Source organism: Engraulis encrasicolus, chromosome 18 (genome assembly GCF_034702125.1).
Source record: "Engraulis encrasicolus isolate BLACKSEA-1 chromosome 18, IST_EnEncr_1.0, whole genome shotgun sequence".
NCBI classification, from domain to species: domain Eukaryota; kingdom Metazoa; phylum Chordata; class Actinopteri; order Clupeiformes; family Engraulidae; genus Engraulis; species Engraulis encrasicolus.
The window spans coordinates 46,945,192-46,962,067 of NC_085874.1; the positions used below are offsets into that span (position 1 = coordinate 46,945,192).

The 16,876-nt window shown below is 47.4% G+C and overlaps 1 protein-coding gene across 3 annotated transcripts in view; it reads right to left on the reverse strand.

The window, feature by feature from the left end:
* The window catches only part of asap2b (ArfGAP with SH3 domain, ankyrin repeat and PH domain 2b), a 63,148-nt gene extending 49,448 nt beyond the window's left edge, over nucleotides 1-13,700 (reverse strand). For 2 of the 3 annotated variants that reach the window (XM_063223724.1, XM_063223723.1), the window contains exons 1-2: nucleotides 13,142-13,700; nucleotides 2,194-2,266 (exon numbers count right to left, since the gene is read on the reverse strand). In XM_063223724.1, the coding sequence (XP_063079794.1) occupies nucleotides 2,194-2,266; nucleotides 13,142-13,267 (199 nt within the window). In that variant the 5' untranslated portion in view covers nucleotides 13,268-13,700. The remainder of the gene's footprint in view (nucleotides 1-2,193; nucleotides 2,267-13,141) is intronic. The other variant, XM_063223725.1, reaches the window with a different exon arrangement.
* Between the last annotated feature and the right edge of the window lie 3,176 nt (nucleotides 13,701-16,876).

Below are 16,876 nucleotides of genomic sequence, written 5' to 3' on the forward strand. Positions count from 1 at the left end.
ACGGACGCCAGGCGAAACGGTCAAGGGACATGCTTTGCAGTCTGGAAGGCTACACTGTGCGTTGTTTAAGCCCGGTTTGACAGTCGGGAACAACAGCACAAGAAACATGGAGGAATATTAAGGTATGAAGACATACAGGCAAATCAGAAAATAATTTAAACCGAACATTATTAATGTCGCATGTGTCCTTGTCTTATCACTGCGCTTTAGTCTCGAGACTTTCAAAAGACAGCCTGGCGTGTTTTCCTCTCGCCTTGGTCATTTTAATGTCCACTACTACTAAGTATTGTACTAGTGACAGATCGCAAAACAGGTCAGTTGAGATGAACTTCGCTACTTTATTTTCACGATAAGGTTTTCAGTGACATTTCCAAACGCAACGCTGATATGCCGGTAGCTCGCAGCCACTCCTCTTCGCAAGACTAGTAGCTCCACAGACCTGTATACAGGTCTGTGAGTAGCTCTATCAGAATCTTGGCGTGCATGACACACAGGTGACACGTGACACAGGTGCTTCATGGGTATTGTAGGCTCGCGAAATCGCATTGTATTGCTTTTGTAGCAAAGACGGTCCGTGGAAAAAAACTACAACATGCTGTGCCTCATCATTCAGAATAGTAACGGACCCGCCAGAATGGCTAGTGAACCTTCGGTATCTACTAGCCAACGCCGACTTTCACCCGCATTTGGCTACCTGGCGTGTGTTAGTGTTAAGCCCTGCTCTGATTACATGAATACGCACTGTTGCGTAATGAGGTGTTGGAAGGAAATTATGGCTGGGTATTAACAGAACCGGATTATTGAGACCTTTGGTGGCTTAAGTGCATTGAAGCACACAACAGCTAATCCACATTGCTGGACCGTAACCAATACCCCGTACCTACGTAACTGTAAGTCGCTTCGGATAACTGTGTCAGGAAAGTCAACCTGGGAAACTCCCATCATCACTGTGACACAGCACAACGCAAGGAACCACAACACGACCTTAAGGAAGCAATTCAGGACTGTACCAGGCTCAGGGTACCCCAGTCATGGAGGAGAGCACTAGTGAATTGCTCGCTTGACAAACCTGCTGGGTCGGGAATCGAACCGGCAAGCCTTGGGCTACAATGTCTGACATGCTAGCTGCTTTCCCATGACTGTCCATGATGGTCATGTTATTGTAAACCAGCGGTGAATGAAGACAGGTGCGCACAGGTCAGGTGCACAGCTATTACAGCTGGTGCGCAGTACCGGTAAGAGCATAGGTTTGATGGTGTCCAAAATCCCACATTTGAAAAAAAGTAAGGTCTGATGTTTCAGTAGAAAACACATACAACCACACTATGCCATTTGAGACAAGAGACACCCAAAATAGTCATGCAACAACTATACGGGTAGGTAGATATGCTGATGTTTATTTTGTTTGTTTCTTGTGTATTGTGTGGCCTACCGGTAAGAGACGAAAACAGCTCTCACCCCTGAATATAACCTACACACCTGCCAAATATAGTCCTCAATAGTCTGTGGCGTTCTTCCAACAAATACAAGAGCATATCAAGAGCAATCACCTTGCACGGGTGAGGCATAAATGCAATTTCGTTGTGTGCAGTGTGCAGTGTTCACTTGTGTGCTGTGGAGTGCTGTGTCACAATGACAATGGGAGTTGGAGTTTCCCAATGGGCTTTCACTTTCAGAGCCAATGGCTGACCAATTAAACCGGATGACTTATACGTGTCTAACTGACTTTCTAGTCCCAGCCAGGTTAAGCATTACTCCTAATAAGAACGTCTGATGGAATTTGTTTCTGTTCATCTTAAATATTGTTTAGTGTTTTCGTTAAAACAGCATCAGGGGTTAGAACTCCATTAAAACGCATTTCTCAAAATAAAATTTCCCATCACATTTCCCATCCCAAGCGAAAACATGTAAACTGACAAAGCTATTGTCTGTTTGTGTGTGTGTGTGTGTGTGTGTGTGTGTGTGTGTGTGTGTGTGTGTGTGTGTGTGTGTGTGTGTGTGTGTGTGTGTGTGTGTGTGTGTGTGTGTGTGTGTGTGTGTGTTTGTGTCTGTGTGTTTATGTCCGTCCGTCCGTCCGTACGTGTGTGCATCCGTGCGTTCATGTGTGTGTGTGTGTGTGTGTGTGTGCGTGCGTGCACATGCTCGCTGGAGCATGACATGTGTGGTAAGGAGGAGTATTAAATATGAACTTACCCAGGCCTGAATTGTTGAGCGACTTCACAGACTTCTTGATCTTGTGCAGAACACCTCGGTCCACATCTAATGCCTAACAGGGCGACAGGCAGACAATTAACAAACACATTCTTCCTAAATACCCTCATACTTGAACTGCTCACATGGTTCATGCATGCATACATATGGACAGACTCCACACTTTTCCCCCAAAAGGGGTTGGACCTGGTCAGACAAGTGTTGTGTGGACAAGGTTTCGTAGCCCCTCAATGTGTGCGGTTCCACCAGGGAAACACTGTAATAGTGACTGCAAAAACTTAACTACCCTGGTGCAACACCACTACAGTATATGTAGTAATACATAATACATAGTAATACCAGATATTCTTTAAGTATAGAGATATGCCAACATAATAGGTTTCTATGGGCACCTAACGCGACCAGGCTCCGGTCTGCCTAAAGGCCCGTGTCATAATGCTCCTACAATGAATGGAACAGTCCTTAGGTCTGCCTAGGTCTGCCTAAGGGGGGCCATAATAGAACCAGGAAACAATGGGCCAATGGAACCTCTCTCTCTCTACTCTCTCTGGTAATACGGGCCGGTGTGCATCACAAGGCTACTGAGTCAGTGACAATGTGTTGAAGACATTGTTTTAAAGTTTTCAAAAGCACTTGATGTTGCTTTAACCAGGAGTTACAGTAAAGGCCAAAACCATTTTCTCACTCTCTCTCGCTCTCTCTCTATAACCGTGATTCTCAAAGTGTGGTCCGGGGACCACTAGTGGTCCGCGACAGAGCTCAGGTTGTCCGCGAGGGGATTTCTATTTTTTCCAAAAACAAGCTAGCAGTAGACAATATTTGTAATATTATTACAAAGATGAACATAGCTGAAGTGTGGGACAAAGTGGTCCTCGGTCTGAAAAAGTGTGAGGAACACTGCTCTATGCAATGCACACAGGCACACCAGGGCTTGACATTAACTTTTTGGCTTGCCGGACACTGTGGCTAATGGTTTTCCCGAGTCACTAGCCATCCAGCTATTCTACTAGCCACAAATGTGATTAAAAAATATATATTGCTGTACATCTTAGCTCAGAAGATGAGGCGCTTAAAGCAAGAAGATTTACAAACAATTGACACACAAGGGGCAAAGTGCAGAATATATGCTATTCTGATAAACCATAGAATAAGCTACCTGTCAAATTGGCTAGTGACACTGAAATTGTTACCAGCCACAGCTAAGTTTTACTAGCATTTGGCCAGTTGGCAGGTGCCAGTTTCAAGCCCTGAGGCACACAGGCACACAGGCACAAGCACAACATTCCATCCGCCTGAAACTCTTCCTGACTGTCACACCCACCCAGGCCAGGCCAGCCCGGGTACAGTACAGTGCTCTATCCCAGTGTTTCTCAACAGGGGTGCCGGGGCACCCTGGGTTGCCGCGGGTCGCCCTCAGGGGTGCCGCGGAAACGTGGCTGATAAATAAATTATGTAATATAATACATATTTATCTAAATTGATAAGTTAATGCTAGTCATTGGAATCTTTCATCTGCCATTTACGTACAATAAAGTAAATATAGGCTAGGTCGCCCCAGTCAGCTGCAACTTCGAACGTAGGTCGTGTGACGTCTCCAAATGTGCTACTTTTCTATGCTTGTGTGGTATCGGATGCGATGCCATGTTATGGCTTGTTGGTTTGGGGTGCCTTGAAATTTTTCATGAATTGAAAGGGTGCCTCGCTTAAAAAAAGGTTGAGAAACACTGCTCTATCCAACCAGGGCTACATCCACCCACCCAGGGCTGGTCTGGGGGAGAAATAGGGCCCGGGCACTTTTGGCTTAAAGGGGCCCCTCATAATTAGCTGGACTGGGGGAGAAATAGGGCCCGGGCACTTTTGGCTTAAAGGGGCCCCTCATAATTAGCTGGACTGGGGGAGAAATAGGGCCCGGGCACTTTTGGCTTAGTTAAAGGGGCCCCTCATAATTAGCAGGGCAGAACTGAACTGACTCACCGGTGGGCCCTGCACTCTTATGGGCTCCCATTTTCAGAAATGTAAAAAAAAAAAACCTTTTTTAACATTTCTGAAAATAAGGGCCCAAAAGGGTGCAGGGCCCACCGGGAAATGCCCGTTATGCCAGATGGCCAGTCCAGCCCAGGTAGAGTGCTCTAGTCTATCCACCCAGGGCTGCATCCACCCACCCACCCACCCAGCCCCTGTCAAAACACACACTGTAATCCGGCCGGCCAGCCAGCCAGGCTATTCTGCCTCTGCCTCGCAGCATGGGAACTGTGTTGTTCCTACTATGTTGAACTACCCAGTACCCACTGCTCTGTCTGTCTGTCTGGGGACCGCGGCATGCAGTTGGCCCACCACCTCTGCCCAGCCCAGCCCTTCCTATGGTGTCCCTCCCCTCTCCTAACCCTCCCCTCCCCTACCCCACCACCTCTGCTGTCCCTACCCTCCCCTACCCTCCCCTACCCTCTCCTCCCCCACCACCTCTGCTGTCCCTCCCCTCTCCTAACCCTCCCCTCCCCTCCCCTCCCCCACCACCTCTGCTGTCCCTACCCTCCTAACCCTCCCCTACCCTCCCCTCTCCTCCTCCTCCACCTCTGCTGTCCCTACCCTCCTAACCCTCCCCTCCCCTCCCCTACCCTCCCCTACCCTCCCCTACCCAGCCCAACCCAGCCCTTCCTATGGTGTCCCTCCCCTCTCCTAACCCCCCCCCTCCCTACCCCACCACCTCTGCTGTCCCTACCCTCCCATTCCCTCCCCTCCCCTCCCCTACCCCACCACCTCTGCTGTCCCTACCCTCCTAACCCTCCCCTCCCCTCCCCTCCCCCACCACCTCTGCTGTCCCTACCCTCTCCTAACCCTCCCATTCCCTCCCCTCCCCTAACCCACCACCTCTGCTGTCCCTACCCTCCTAACCCTCCCCTCCCCTCCCCTCCCCTACCCCACCACCTCTGCTGTCCCTACCCTCTCATTCCCTCCCCTCCCCTCCCCTACCCCACCACCTCTGCCCAGCCCAGCCCTTCCTATGGTGTCCCTCCCCTCTCCTAACCCTCCCCTCCCCTACCCCACCACCTCTGCTGTCCCTACCCTCCTAACCCTCCCCTCCCCTCCCCTACCCCACCACCTCTGCTGTCCCTACCCTCTCCTAACCCTCCCCTCCCCTCCCCTACCCCACCACCTCTGCCCAGCCCATCCCTTCCCCTCTCCTCCCCTCCCTTCCCCTCCCCTCCCCTCCCCTCCCTTCCCCTCCCCTCCCCTACCCCACCACCTCTGCTGTCCCTACCCTCCTAACCCCCCCCTCCCCTACCCCACCACCTCTGCTGTCCCTCCCCTCCCCTCCCCTACCCCACCACCTCTGCTGTCCCTCCCCTCCCCTCCCCTACCCTCCCCTACCCCACCACCTCTGCTGTCCCTCCCCTCCCCTCCCCTACCCCACCACCTCTGCCCAGCCCAGCCCTTCCTATGGTGTCCCTCCCCTCCCCTCCCCCACCACCTCTGCTGTCCCTACCCTCCTAACCCTCCCCTCCCCTCCCCTACCCCACCACCTCTGCTGTCCCTACCCTCCTAACCCTCCCCTCCCCTCCCCCACCACCTCTGCTGTCCCTACCCTCCTAACCCTCCCCTCCCCTACCCCACCACCTCTGCCCAGCCCAGCCCCTCCCCTCCCCTCCCCTCCCCTCCCTTCCCCTCCCCTCCCCTCCCTTCCCTGCCCCTACCCTCCCCTACCCCACCACCTCTGCCCAGCCCTCCCTGTGCTGTCCCTACCCTCCCCTCCCCTCCCCTCCCCTACCCCACCACCTCTGCCCAGCCCTCCCTGTGCTGTCCCTACCCTCCCCTCCCCTCCCCTCCCCCACCCTATACCCCTCATTGTTTCCACGACAACTGGAGCAAAAAAAAAAAAAAAGGAGGGGGTGGTTGCTGCTGCTGGAAAGCTGGTTCCACCAGGGCCGGATTAACGCACATGCTGCTAGATATGACTGCACCCCAGGGGGCCCCCACTTGCCCCCACATAGGCATTAGTAATACATTAGGACCTGGCCATTAGTAATAGGCCTACATTAGGACATTGTAATGCAGTAGTAATACATTAGGACCTGGTCATTAGTAATACATTAGGACATTGTAATACAGTAGTAATACATTAGGACTTGGTCATTAGTAATACATTAGGACCTGGTCATTGCCATTCTGCTAACAGACCAGTTATAGCAGGGGCCTTGTCTTACTGGGGTAGCCCCTCACCAAACAACGCCCTGCCACTGAAAAAACCTAGCTAACTACCATAGTGCACAGGGCCTTTAGTAATACATTAGGACTTGGTCATTGCCATTCTGGTAACCATTTGTGTTAAACTTCGACTTTTTTCGCACACCTCAGCTGGCAGCTGCGTCGGAGATGGCACCATGGGTCGCTCAGCAACAACTTAAAGAAACTCCCGCACACTGACCATTTTGCTGTTCTTTCTTTAATAAATGACGAAACGGTACTAGACCTTCATCAGGCAATCTAGTACCAAACGTTGTTTATTAAAGAAAGAACAGCGAAATGGTCAACAGACCATTTATTACAGGGGCCTTGTCTTACTGGGGTAGCCCCTCACCAAACAGCGTCCTGCCTCTGAAAAAACCTAGCTAACTACCATAGTGCTAACATCACTATAACAGTGCACAGGGCCTTTAGCAATACAGTACATTACAAGTGCAAAGGGAAAAGAATCTGGTGCCACATGGATGTCTATTTTCTGTTATTTATTTTTTCAGTGCAGTAAGACTAACGTTTCGACATGCGTCTTCATCAGAGTCCTCGAGGACTGAAAAAATAAATAATAGAAAATAGACATCCGTGTGGCACCAGACTCTGTTCCCTTTGCACTTATTATTTAGTCCTGCTCTGGTTGCACCGGATTGTCAAATTAGAAGCGCGGAGGGCATATTTCATTTGTTTTTACAGTAGCCTACATTACAACTTGGTCATTGCTATTCTGGTAACAGATCATTTCTAACAGAGACTGTGTCTTGCTGATTTGAGTGTTGCATTAACACTGCAGATACAGATAATCTTCACTGGAGAGAGGACACCTGAGCAGCACAGATGTGATTCTTTTCTTCTTTTAATCAAAAGAAAAAAAAAGACGCGTGTGTGCTGCTCCGGTGTAGAGAGAGAAGACACCGGAGAGAAGAGAGAGTTTTGGAGAAGTTTGTCAGGGTGGCTCGCTCAACTTATGGGAAAACAACGAATGACTTTGGGTGCGCAATAAAAGGTATCAACTTAAAGAAAAAGTTATTTAACATTTACGAGTCTTAGAGAAGACACCAGAGCAGAACAGATGCATCTTTTTTTCTTTTGATTAAAAGAAGAAAAGAATCACATCTGTGCTGCTCCGGTGTCTTCGCTCCAGTTAAATGACTTCATGCTCTCCGCTAGGCCTGCTATGAAAACATGACCGTACAGGCAAGCGGAGGGGGCGGAGAATGGAGGGCGGAGGGCTCAGCAGTCGGTTACCGTGGAAACGGCTGCTGCGTGGGAAAGGCCCAGCTGTTTTTGCCTTTGATGCGTCCTCAGTGACTTCCCACACACACACGCACGCACGCACGCACGCACGCACGCACGCACGCACGCACGCACGCACGCACACACACACACACACACACACACACACACACACACACACACACACACACACACACACACACACACACGTAGGTTGAAACAGCTCAGCCCTACCCTACTCACTAGAGAGAGGAAACAGAGGGAAGCGTGGCTGACCTCCAGGATTTGTGGGGCGTAAATGAGGCGTGTAATTTGATGGGGAAACGTTATTATAAATCGTGCACTAATGAGGAAGCTTTGGCAGCACATGGCAGTAAAGAATGGGGTGTCCAGATTTCAGAGTAAACTCATATTACCTCACATGGAGTATATATAACACTGTGGAGAGTCAAATGACATTAACAGTCAATTAGAGTCAAAACTCATGTGTAAAATGTTACACTAACAGAGGTCAAATGAACACTGCTTTTTGAGTGGGACCTAATGTTATCTGAGTTATATGAGTTAGATTCAATACAAAACCAACCAATAACTATCCAAAACACATCCTGTCTCTCTGTCAGGCACAGACGGGAGAGAGAGAGAGAGAGAGAGAGAGAGAGAGAGAGAGAGAGAGAGAGAGAGAGAGAGAGAGAGAGAGAGAGAGAGAGAGAGAGAGAGAGAGAGAGAGAGATCACAATGAGAGAGAGAGATCACAATGATGACAATGCTCTGTGTTCTGTATGGTGGTTTGCACAAAAACTAAATCCATGTCATTGCCAATCTTGTGACATTTGTTCCTGTTAGTAATGTTTTTTTAAAGCTTGTTGCCCCTTCAGACACCGTTCCGCCACTGGACGTTGCAATAGTCACTGAAAAAACTTTACTACCATAGTACTACACAACTATGACAGTGCACAGGGATTTTAGTAATACATTACGACTTGGTCATTGCCATTCTGGTAACAGCTAATTTATAACAGGGGTAATGTATTAAGGGGTTTTAATAATGTTAAAAAGGCGCAAACAGTGAGTGATAACAATATCCATAGGATGACAACGCTGTTCAGTGTTCACTACACAGTAAAAAATACTGTGTTAATTCGACATGTAGAGAGTCAATGTAACATCTTTTAGATTTGGTCCAAGAGTGTTGAATAAACCCAGCATTTTTTTACTGTGTAGCCTCAAAAGCAATTGGTATACTTTTCTTCTCAATGATGACCTTATACAACGTCGCCCTCAGACACATGCAAAGATCAAGAAGTGTACTAACTAACACAATAGTTGTGAGCCATTGTGATCAGAATGGCAATTGCTGTAGCTGTAAAATTAGCTTATTTCCAGAAATGGTGGCATGTGGCTTTAAAGGGACACTGTGTGAGATTTTTAGTTGTTTATTTCCAGAATTCATGCTGCCCATTCACTAATGTTACCTTTTTCATGAATACTTACCACCACCACCAAATTCTAAGTATTCATTATGACTGGAAAAATTGCACTTTTCATACATGAAAAGGGGGATCTTCTCCATGGTTCGCCATTTTGAATTTCCAAAAATAGCCATTTTTAGCTGAAAAAATGACTGTACTTGGACCATACTAGAAAATATTTGTTTATTACTTAGTAAACTTTCATGTAAAGATCAAATTTGGCAATAGGCAGCCCAGTTTCAATGAGCAGCATAGTTGCAGTACCTTTTTTGACCATTTCCTGCACAGTGTACCTTTAACTTCAACTCCTTACCCAGTGTGACCCATGCCAGGACATGTGACTAAACCTGCTTGATGGAATACCCCCATATGGCTGCCTGCTTCCTCCATGCCTGTGCTGACACCAAAACAGACACTGTACTTGGTGGAATTCAGAAAATGGCCTGAGTGAGGTGATGTCCTCCTTACTTTCACACCTACTCAGCCTTTCACACCTACTCGCCTTTTATTTGTTTGTTTAAGTCGGTTTGCTTGTGTTGATTGCCTTAACTGATTGTCTTACTGACTGATTGAATGACTTTGGTGACAGGCTGACTGGCTGATAGCCAAAACAAGCAATCAAATGGACCTGGAATTGAAGAGCAGAGTCACGTTTCTTTCTTGATATATAGATAATAAAACAAAGACAACAGATAACAGTGACACTCACTGACTTCGGAAGGGTCCTTATACTGTAGTTCATGATGACCTGTCTGATCACTGTAGGGATTCGCATACAGTAATGACACATTAAGTGCAGAAACAAACAGAGGAGAGCATATAGACAAAGTGGAGTGTGTGTGTGTGTGTGTGTGTGTGTGTGTGTGTGTGTGTGTGTGTGTGAGAGAGAGAGAGAGAGAGAGAGAGAGAGAGAGAGAGAGAGAGAGAGAGAGAGAGAGAGAGAGAGAGAGAGAGAGAGAGAGAGAGACAGAAGAAGTACAGGTACAGACAGAGAAGGGGGGAAAGAGAAAAAGAGCGAGACAACAAGAGAGGTGGAGAAAAAGGCAGAGCGTAAAAGGGAGAGCACAAGAAGAAGAGAAAGAAGCTTACAGGTCAGCACAGGAACTCTACCATCACTGAGAGTGGGCAAGCTGAGACAAGAGTGGAGGAACTCTACACGGTGAAACATTACAAGCCAGTTAAACGCAAAAAGCTGAGTTGCCCTGCTGCCTTAAGTTTGTAAGTCAACTCAACTTGAGGCATAACTCAACTCAAGGCTTTAGTTGAGTTAACTTACAAACTTAAGGCAGTAGGGCAACTTTTTTTACATTTAACTGGCTGCAATGTTTTACAGTGTACAATCACTGAGAGTGAGTGGGCAAGCTGAGACAAGTGTGTGGAGGAACGGAGGGGAGCAGACCGCCACCAAGCTGCTGTGAAAGGCATGCTGGGAAAGAACCAGGCAGACACTCTGCCCTCAGGAGCTTACCCACAATTCCCGCGCCCTGCTTGCTCAGATGAAAGAGAGGAAGAGACTAGAGGGGGAAAGAAGAGATAGGGGGAAGAGAGGAAGAGAGGGGGAAATAAGAGGGTGAAGAGAGGGGAAAAGAAGAGGGGAAAGAGAGGGGGAAAGAAGAGAGGAAGAGAGGGGGAAAGTAGAGGGGGAAGAGGGAGATCTTCAAAGGCTTCCCTCAGTGGGGACTCTGAGAAAGATAGCAGGCAGCAAATATAAGGCGACAAGTTAACTAGGAGGCACAGAGTTACTACTGGCCTGCTGGCTGGCTTGCTGGCCCGCGAGAAGTGTCTAACTGTGTGTGGTTTAGTGTGTCAGCATATGTACACATACTGTATCTACACATGAGCGGATGAGAGAGAGAGAGAGAGAGAGAGAGAGACAGAGGAGAGAGTGAGGGAGAGAGAGAGAGAGAGAGAGAGAGAGAGAGAGAGAGAGAGAGAGAGAGACAGAGGAGAGAGTGAGGGAGAGAGATACCTGTGTGTGTGTGTGTGTGTGTGTGTGTGTGTGTGTGTGTGTGTGTGTGTGTGTGTGTGTGTGTGTGTGTGTGTGTGTGTGTGTGTGTGTGTGTGTGTGTGTGTGTGTCAGACATTTACACTTGAGAGTGATGACTGAAAGAGGCTGTGACTGTTAGAGCAGCTACCTGTCTAAACAATGAAGCGCCGCGCATGTGTGCATGCGTGTGTGTGCATGAGTGTGTGTGAACATGTGTGTTTCTCTAAGTAAAAGAGAGATGAGGTACGGAGAAAAAGAAAAAAAAGAAAGAGAATGAATGGTTCATCATATAGGTCTAGAGCCACATCAATTCTATTGTAACATCTACAGTAGATCTCAACCTGATCTGTCTGTTTATAGAGGGCGTGTTAGTTAGGCCAGAGAACTAGCTCACCAACAGAGTAGACACAACGAACACACTGGCTAGCACGCTAAGCTAAGCCCCCCACATTTGGGCTTGCATGCCCATGGAGACCCCGGTTCGAGTCCAGCCAGCCGGGGTCATTTCCCAGCAGCCCTACCCCAAATCTCTCTCCAGATTATTTCCTGTCTCCTCTCACACTATCCTGTCATAATAAAGGCCCCAAAAGCCCCCAAAACATACAAAAAAACAAGCACACTGGCTAATCATGACTGTCTACTACAGGCTGTCCACTGGCATGAGGTATATGACCAGTCGGCAAATCCATTACTTATTATTTGCATCCTAATGAGCACATTTGTTTGTCATAAGTCAGCTTCCGTGTGTGTGTGTGTGTGTGTGTGTGTGTGTGTGTGTGTGTGTGTGTGTGTGTGTGTGTGTGTGAGAGAGAGAGAGAGAGACCTACACTAAGTGTGTGTGTGTGTGTGTGTGTGTGTGTGTGTGTGTGTGTGTGTGTGTGTGTGTGTGTGTGTGTGTGTGTGTGTGTGTGTGTGTGTGTGAGAGAGAGATACCTACACTGTGTGTGTGTGTGTGTGTGTGTGCTTGAGTGAGAGAGAGAGAGAGAGAGAGAGAGAGAGAGAGAGAGAGAGAGAGAGAGAGAGAGAGAGAGAGAGAGACAGAGACAGAGACAGAGAGAGACCTACACTATGTGTGTGTGTGTGTGTGTGTGTGTGTGTGTGTGTGTGTGTGTGTGTGTGTGTGTGTGTGTGTGTGTGTGTGTGTGTGTGTGTGTGTGTGTGTGTGTGTGTGAGTGATGGGTGGGGGGTATACTGTGGTGATTAATCAGTGCTGCTGTGATGCTGCGACTGGTGTTGGACTATGAAGTCTGAATCATGAGAGGGAATGCAGCGTCTCTGAAGTCAGCTGATTCTTGTGGTCGCTTGGACACTTTTGAGCTTAGCCAAACCTTACAAGCGCACGGCCCCACGCAAAGTCGCAAAAGTCTTAGGTTTAACAGCTGCTAAATTGTACTTTGGACTTTCAGTGTTGTGGTTGAGGTCCTGCGCTGGTGTTGCTAGGAGAGTGGAATAAGTTGGCTATGCACGAGTGTGAGTTTTTTGATGAGAATTCTGTACTACATTAATGGTGGTTAGAATACGGTGGATATTGTGCGTAATTTTGAGCTGCCCATTGCGAGGCAGTCAAGGCATGGACTCGCACTGTTCTTTCACTTTAAAAGTTTCCAACCAGTGTCTCAACACAGGCTATTAAACACATTAAAAGGCCACAAACAACACGTTTAAAGACACTAAACACCAAATGACAACTGGGTTTGCAAAAGGCTAATTCAATGCGCAGTTGAATAAACTTGTTCTGCAACGACAGTGGGGTACGCGCCCAGTTTCGCTTGGGTACGAGGTTAGGAGAAACTGAGTTTTGATTTCACAAGAAGGAAGTATTCTTTCTCTTCTGTAGCCACTGCCTATTGCTAGTTATTACAGAACACGATTGCTCAAGAAAAGCTGAACGCTTAGACTAGCCCAGGACGCGCCCAACTTCACAGTAAATGGATCTAACCCCTTAACTTTCAGTGTTTTTCAGTGGGGTTTTTCCTACGTAATATATAATTAATAACCAACCAACCTCCTCTAAAGCTGTTACAGTATTCCGACAGTGTGTCATTCGAGTCGTGAAAATAGAAGTTGTTGGGGCTTTGTAATCCTCATTTGTGATGTCCATAAATTCCGGGACGGTGACCTGTTCCGGCATGATGAGGTCCAATATATTACGCCCTGGTTCCAACAGAGAGGGTTGATGTTAGGTGTATCCAATTGGTGTGTCCAGCGGTGACCCGGTAAGGCAGATCCCAGGGTCTTCCACGCTGCTATCTCAGGTCAGACATTCCAGCAAAGGCTAATTGCGCCTGCAGTTGTATGCAAAACAACAAAAGAAACTCCCAACTCAATCCATGTAATCCCAGACGCACAAAATGGAAAGGGGGAAGACACCGGCTCCTTGGATAGATTCCGCCACAGTGTAGGCACGCACGGCCAGGCCAGGCGCGGATCCCGAAACCAACCCAGGTGGCTGCGCTACCTACCCGGGTGAAGAAGTAGGCTAGAACAACTTCTGCCTCTGCCAACTGATAGAGGCGTTGAATCGTGCTCTCCCGGACAAGAGGGAAGGCACGCCGACCAATAGGATGAGGTTGCGACAGGGCTGAACTGCCGATGTGCCAACACCATTCTTGCGTGGCGGCGGCATTTTAAATACGGAAACGCGCAAGGAAACACGAGTTATTTCCTCACTTCTCTTTCCTTGTTGTTTTATAGCTCAGTAACGGAAAGCAGACAAATTAACAGCAGTTGGGTAAACTTTTTTTACACGAGGGTTTTCCCTCCGAGTAGGCTAGAGTTTTACTTACTTTGGCCATTTAAATAATAATGTATCTTTGATTATTTTTAAAGACAATTTCCAACATGTTAAAGCAACAATCTCACCCAAAGCAGCGGGTTATTTCCAGTCCATTCATGTATGTTTCAAATATCTCAGTTGAATACCATACACGTACTGAGTAGCTTACTGCTTTTGTATAAAAGACGCAGTGTCGACATCTGGTGACAGAACATGGAAGTGATATTACTGGAGGTGGAAGCACAGTCCCAATTAAACAGTGGATGTGGACCCAGAATTTGGTCCCCATTACATTGCATGTATTGGGTGGGAGGCCTTTCCTATGACTTTACCCAGAGCCCAGTAAAGCTGTCCGCAGCACACTGGATATAACAACCTGTGTAATCCACATATGGGTAGGCCTAATACACCTTACAACTTCACATAGCAGAGCAATATTTTATCCTTTGCATCCACTTCCTTGGCCTACTGGGTATATCGTGGCAGCCGTGGCCTAGTGGTTAGAGAGTTGGTCTTTCAATCTAATGATTGCAGGTTCAAATCCCCCCTGACCCCTCCCCCCTACTTCTCCATCCATGGCTGAAGTGCCCTTGAGCAAGGCACCTAACCCCACGTTGCTCCAGGGACTGTAACCAATAACCTGAAAAATAATAACTGTAAGTCGCTTTGAATAAATGAAAGCGTCTGCTAAGTGTAATGTAATGTATATACTGTAGCTGGGGAGATAGCCTTTGGATCAGATGATTGCAGTCAGGAACGCTGCCAGAAATGTTGGGCCCCATGAAAGATTCAAATGTTGGGCCCCTGTCAGTGCGGTCAGTGCTTGGGCCCTTAGAATCTGTAACATCTTTGCCTCCCTAGCGGCACCCATGGTTGCCGGTTTGAATGAAGCCCACCCTGACCACCAGTGAACTCTAGGAAGAAGGTACTAAAGTATATCACTTTACTTTCATCCGAGGGTGAAGGGCCCTTCAGCAAGGCACCTAATTCCATGTTGCTACAGGGACTGTAACCAATGAGCATGTTTATCATGGACTTTCAAATCTCTTGCTGAAGGTGTTGCGTCACTAGGAGGGCACAGCCTGGCTAGTAACCAATAACTGTAAGTCGGTTTGGATAAAGAGTCATTGAAGAGTAGGCCTAGGTCAATGTAATTAACACATACTGTCAGATAAGAAGTAGGCTATTACTGTAAGTCCTTTCAGGGAAATAAAGCTTTCATTCATTCAAAGTTAATACTTTTAAGTTTTGTAAAGTCCATGCAGGCCTATGCTGTTGGGGTATGTGTGCAAATGCAACTGTGCCAAAGCCAGGAAAAGGATTTCAGAGAGCAAAGCCAGGCTCGTTTACAAGCAGGGCTGGACTGGCCATCTGGCATAACGAGCATTTCCCGGTGGGCCCAGCCGGTGAGCCAATTCTGCGCCGCTAATTTTGAGGGGGCCCATTTAAGCCAGAAGTGCCTGGGCCCTATTTCTCCCCCAGACGGGCCCTTGCCTGGTTAACACCAGACCTAATCACAAGTGAGATTAGGTCTGGGGAGTTACCTATTGTAAATTCCATATGGGGCCGGAATACTTGGCTATTATGACACACTGCCCTGCTCTCTGATTGGGCAGAGAAACTGTTAAGGTCGGAATGCTTGGCCATTATGACACAGATTCCATGATCTTGTACGTTATGAGTCATCCTCGCCATACTGTCTTTCAGATCGAAACGATTGTGTAGAACTAAAGGCAGTGTGGGAGTTCCCAGGCTAGTCGGGCCCTGTTTACAAGTGCATGATTCATGCAACATTAGTGCAATGTCGGCTACAGTAATTAATCCAATAAGTATTTGGCCATTGTTGATGGCTCATGATGTATTAATGGAAATGACTATGAGCATTTTCAAACAGTGTGACTCACGAGACTGTCAGTAGGGTAAAACATTCCATGCGTGTTGCAATGAACTAGTTCCACTACATCCTATCCAGAAATGGCAATGCAAACTCTAGTCTAGTGTGACTCTGTGTTTGTACGTATGTGACTGTGTGACTGTAAGTGTGTGACTATGTATGTAAGTGTGTGGCTGTGTGTGTGTAAGTGTGTGACTGTGTATACGTGTGTGTGTGCGTGTATGTGTGTGACTGTGTGTATAAGTCTGTAAGTGAGATGCAGTGTTGACAGTTGATAACAGTCGTGAAAATATTCAAAGTTGCTTTCACTGGAACTAAGGGGCCTAGCCCAAATCCTGAAAACAGTCCTGAAAGAGTCCAGTGGCGGCCTGCTTTACAACACTACGTCAGACACCTTGCATTGCACTTAGTGATGTTATGTGGGTCAGAGACGTCCAAAATGAAATTGTCCTTCAGTGTAACGGATAGCTTCTGGTGACTGTAATGGTAAAAAAAACATGATTTTTAAATTGTTTCAAGTAAATGGATGACAGCCGAGCCTTTCATAAATTCACTGAAAAGAATTAATAAATAATGTCATGTTTTTTACAGTTACAGTCAGCAGAAGTTATCCGTTACACTGAAGGACAATTTCATTTTGGACGTCTTTGACCTACGTATGACTTGGATGCAGCTGCTTGGCCATGGAAACCTATTCCATGAAACTTTCTCGTACTGTACGCTGACCCCTCTCTGTGAGTTGATGTGGCCTAATGCTATGGTTTCCAAACTCTTCCATTTCTCTTATAATAAAGCTGACAGATGAATGTGGAACATTCAGGAGCAAGAACATTTCGTGACTGTTTTTTTTTTGTTGCACAGGTGGCATCCTTTGACAGTTCCACACTGTCACTGAGCTCTTGAGAGCAGCCCATTCCTTCTCAAATGTTTTTAAAGAGTATACATGCCTCTGTGCTGCCTTTGGCAGGGCAGAGTGATAAGGACACAGTCTGAGTCTGATCATTTAGATGGGTTAGGGTCAAAGACGTGCAAAATGGCATTGTCATTCAGTGTAACGGAGGCCTTCTGCT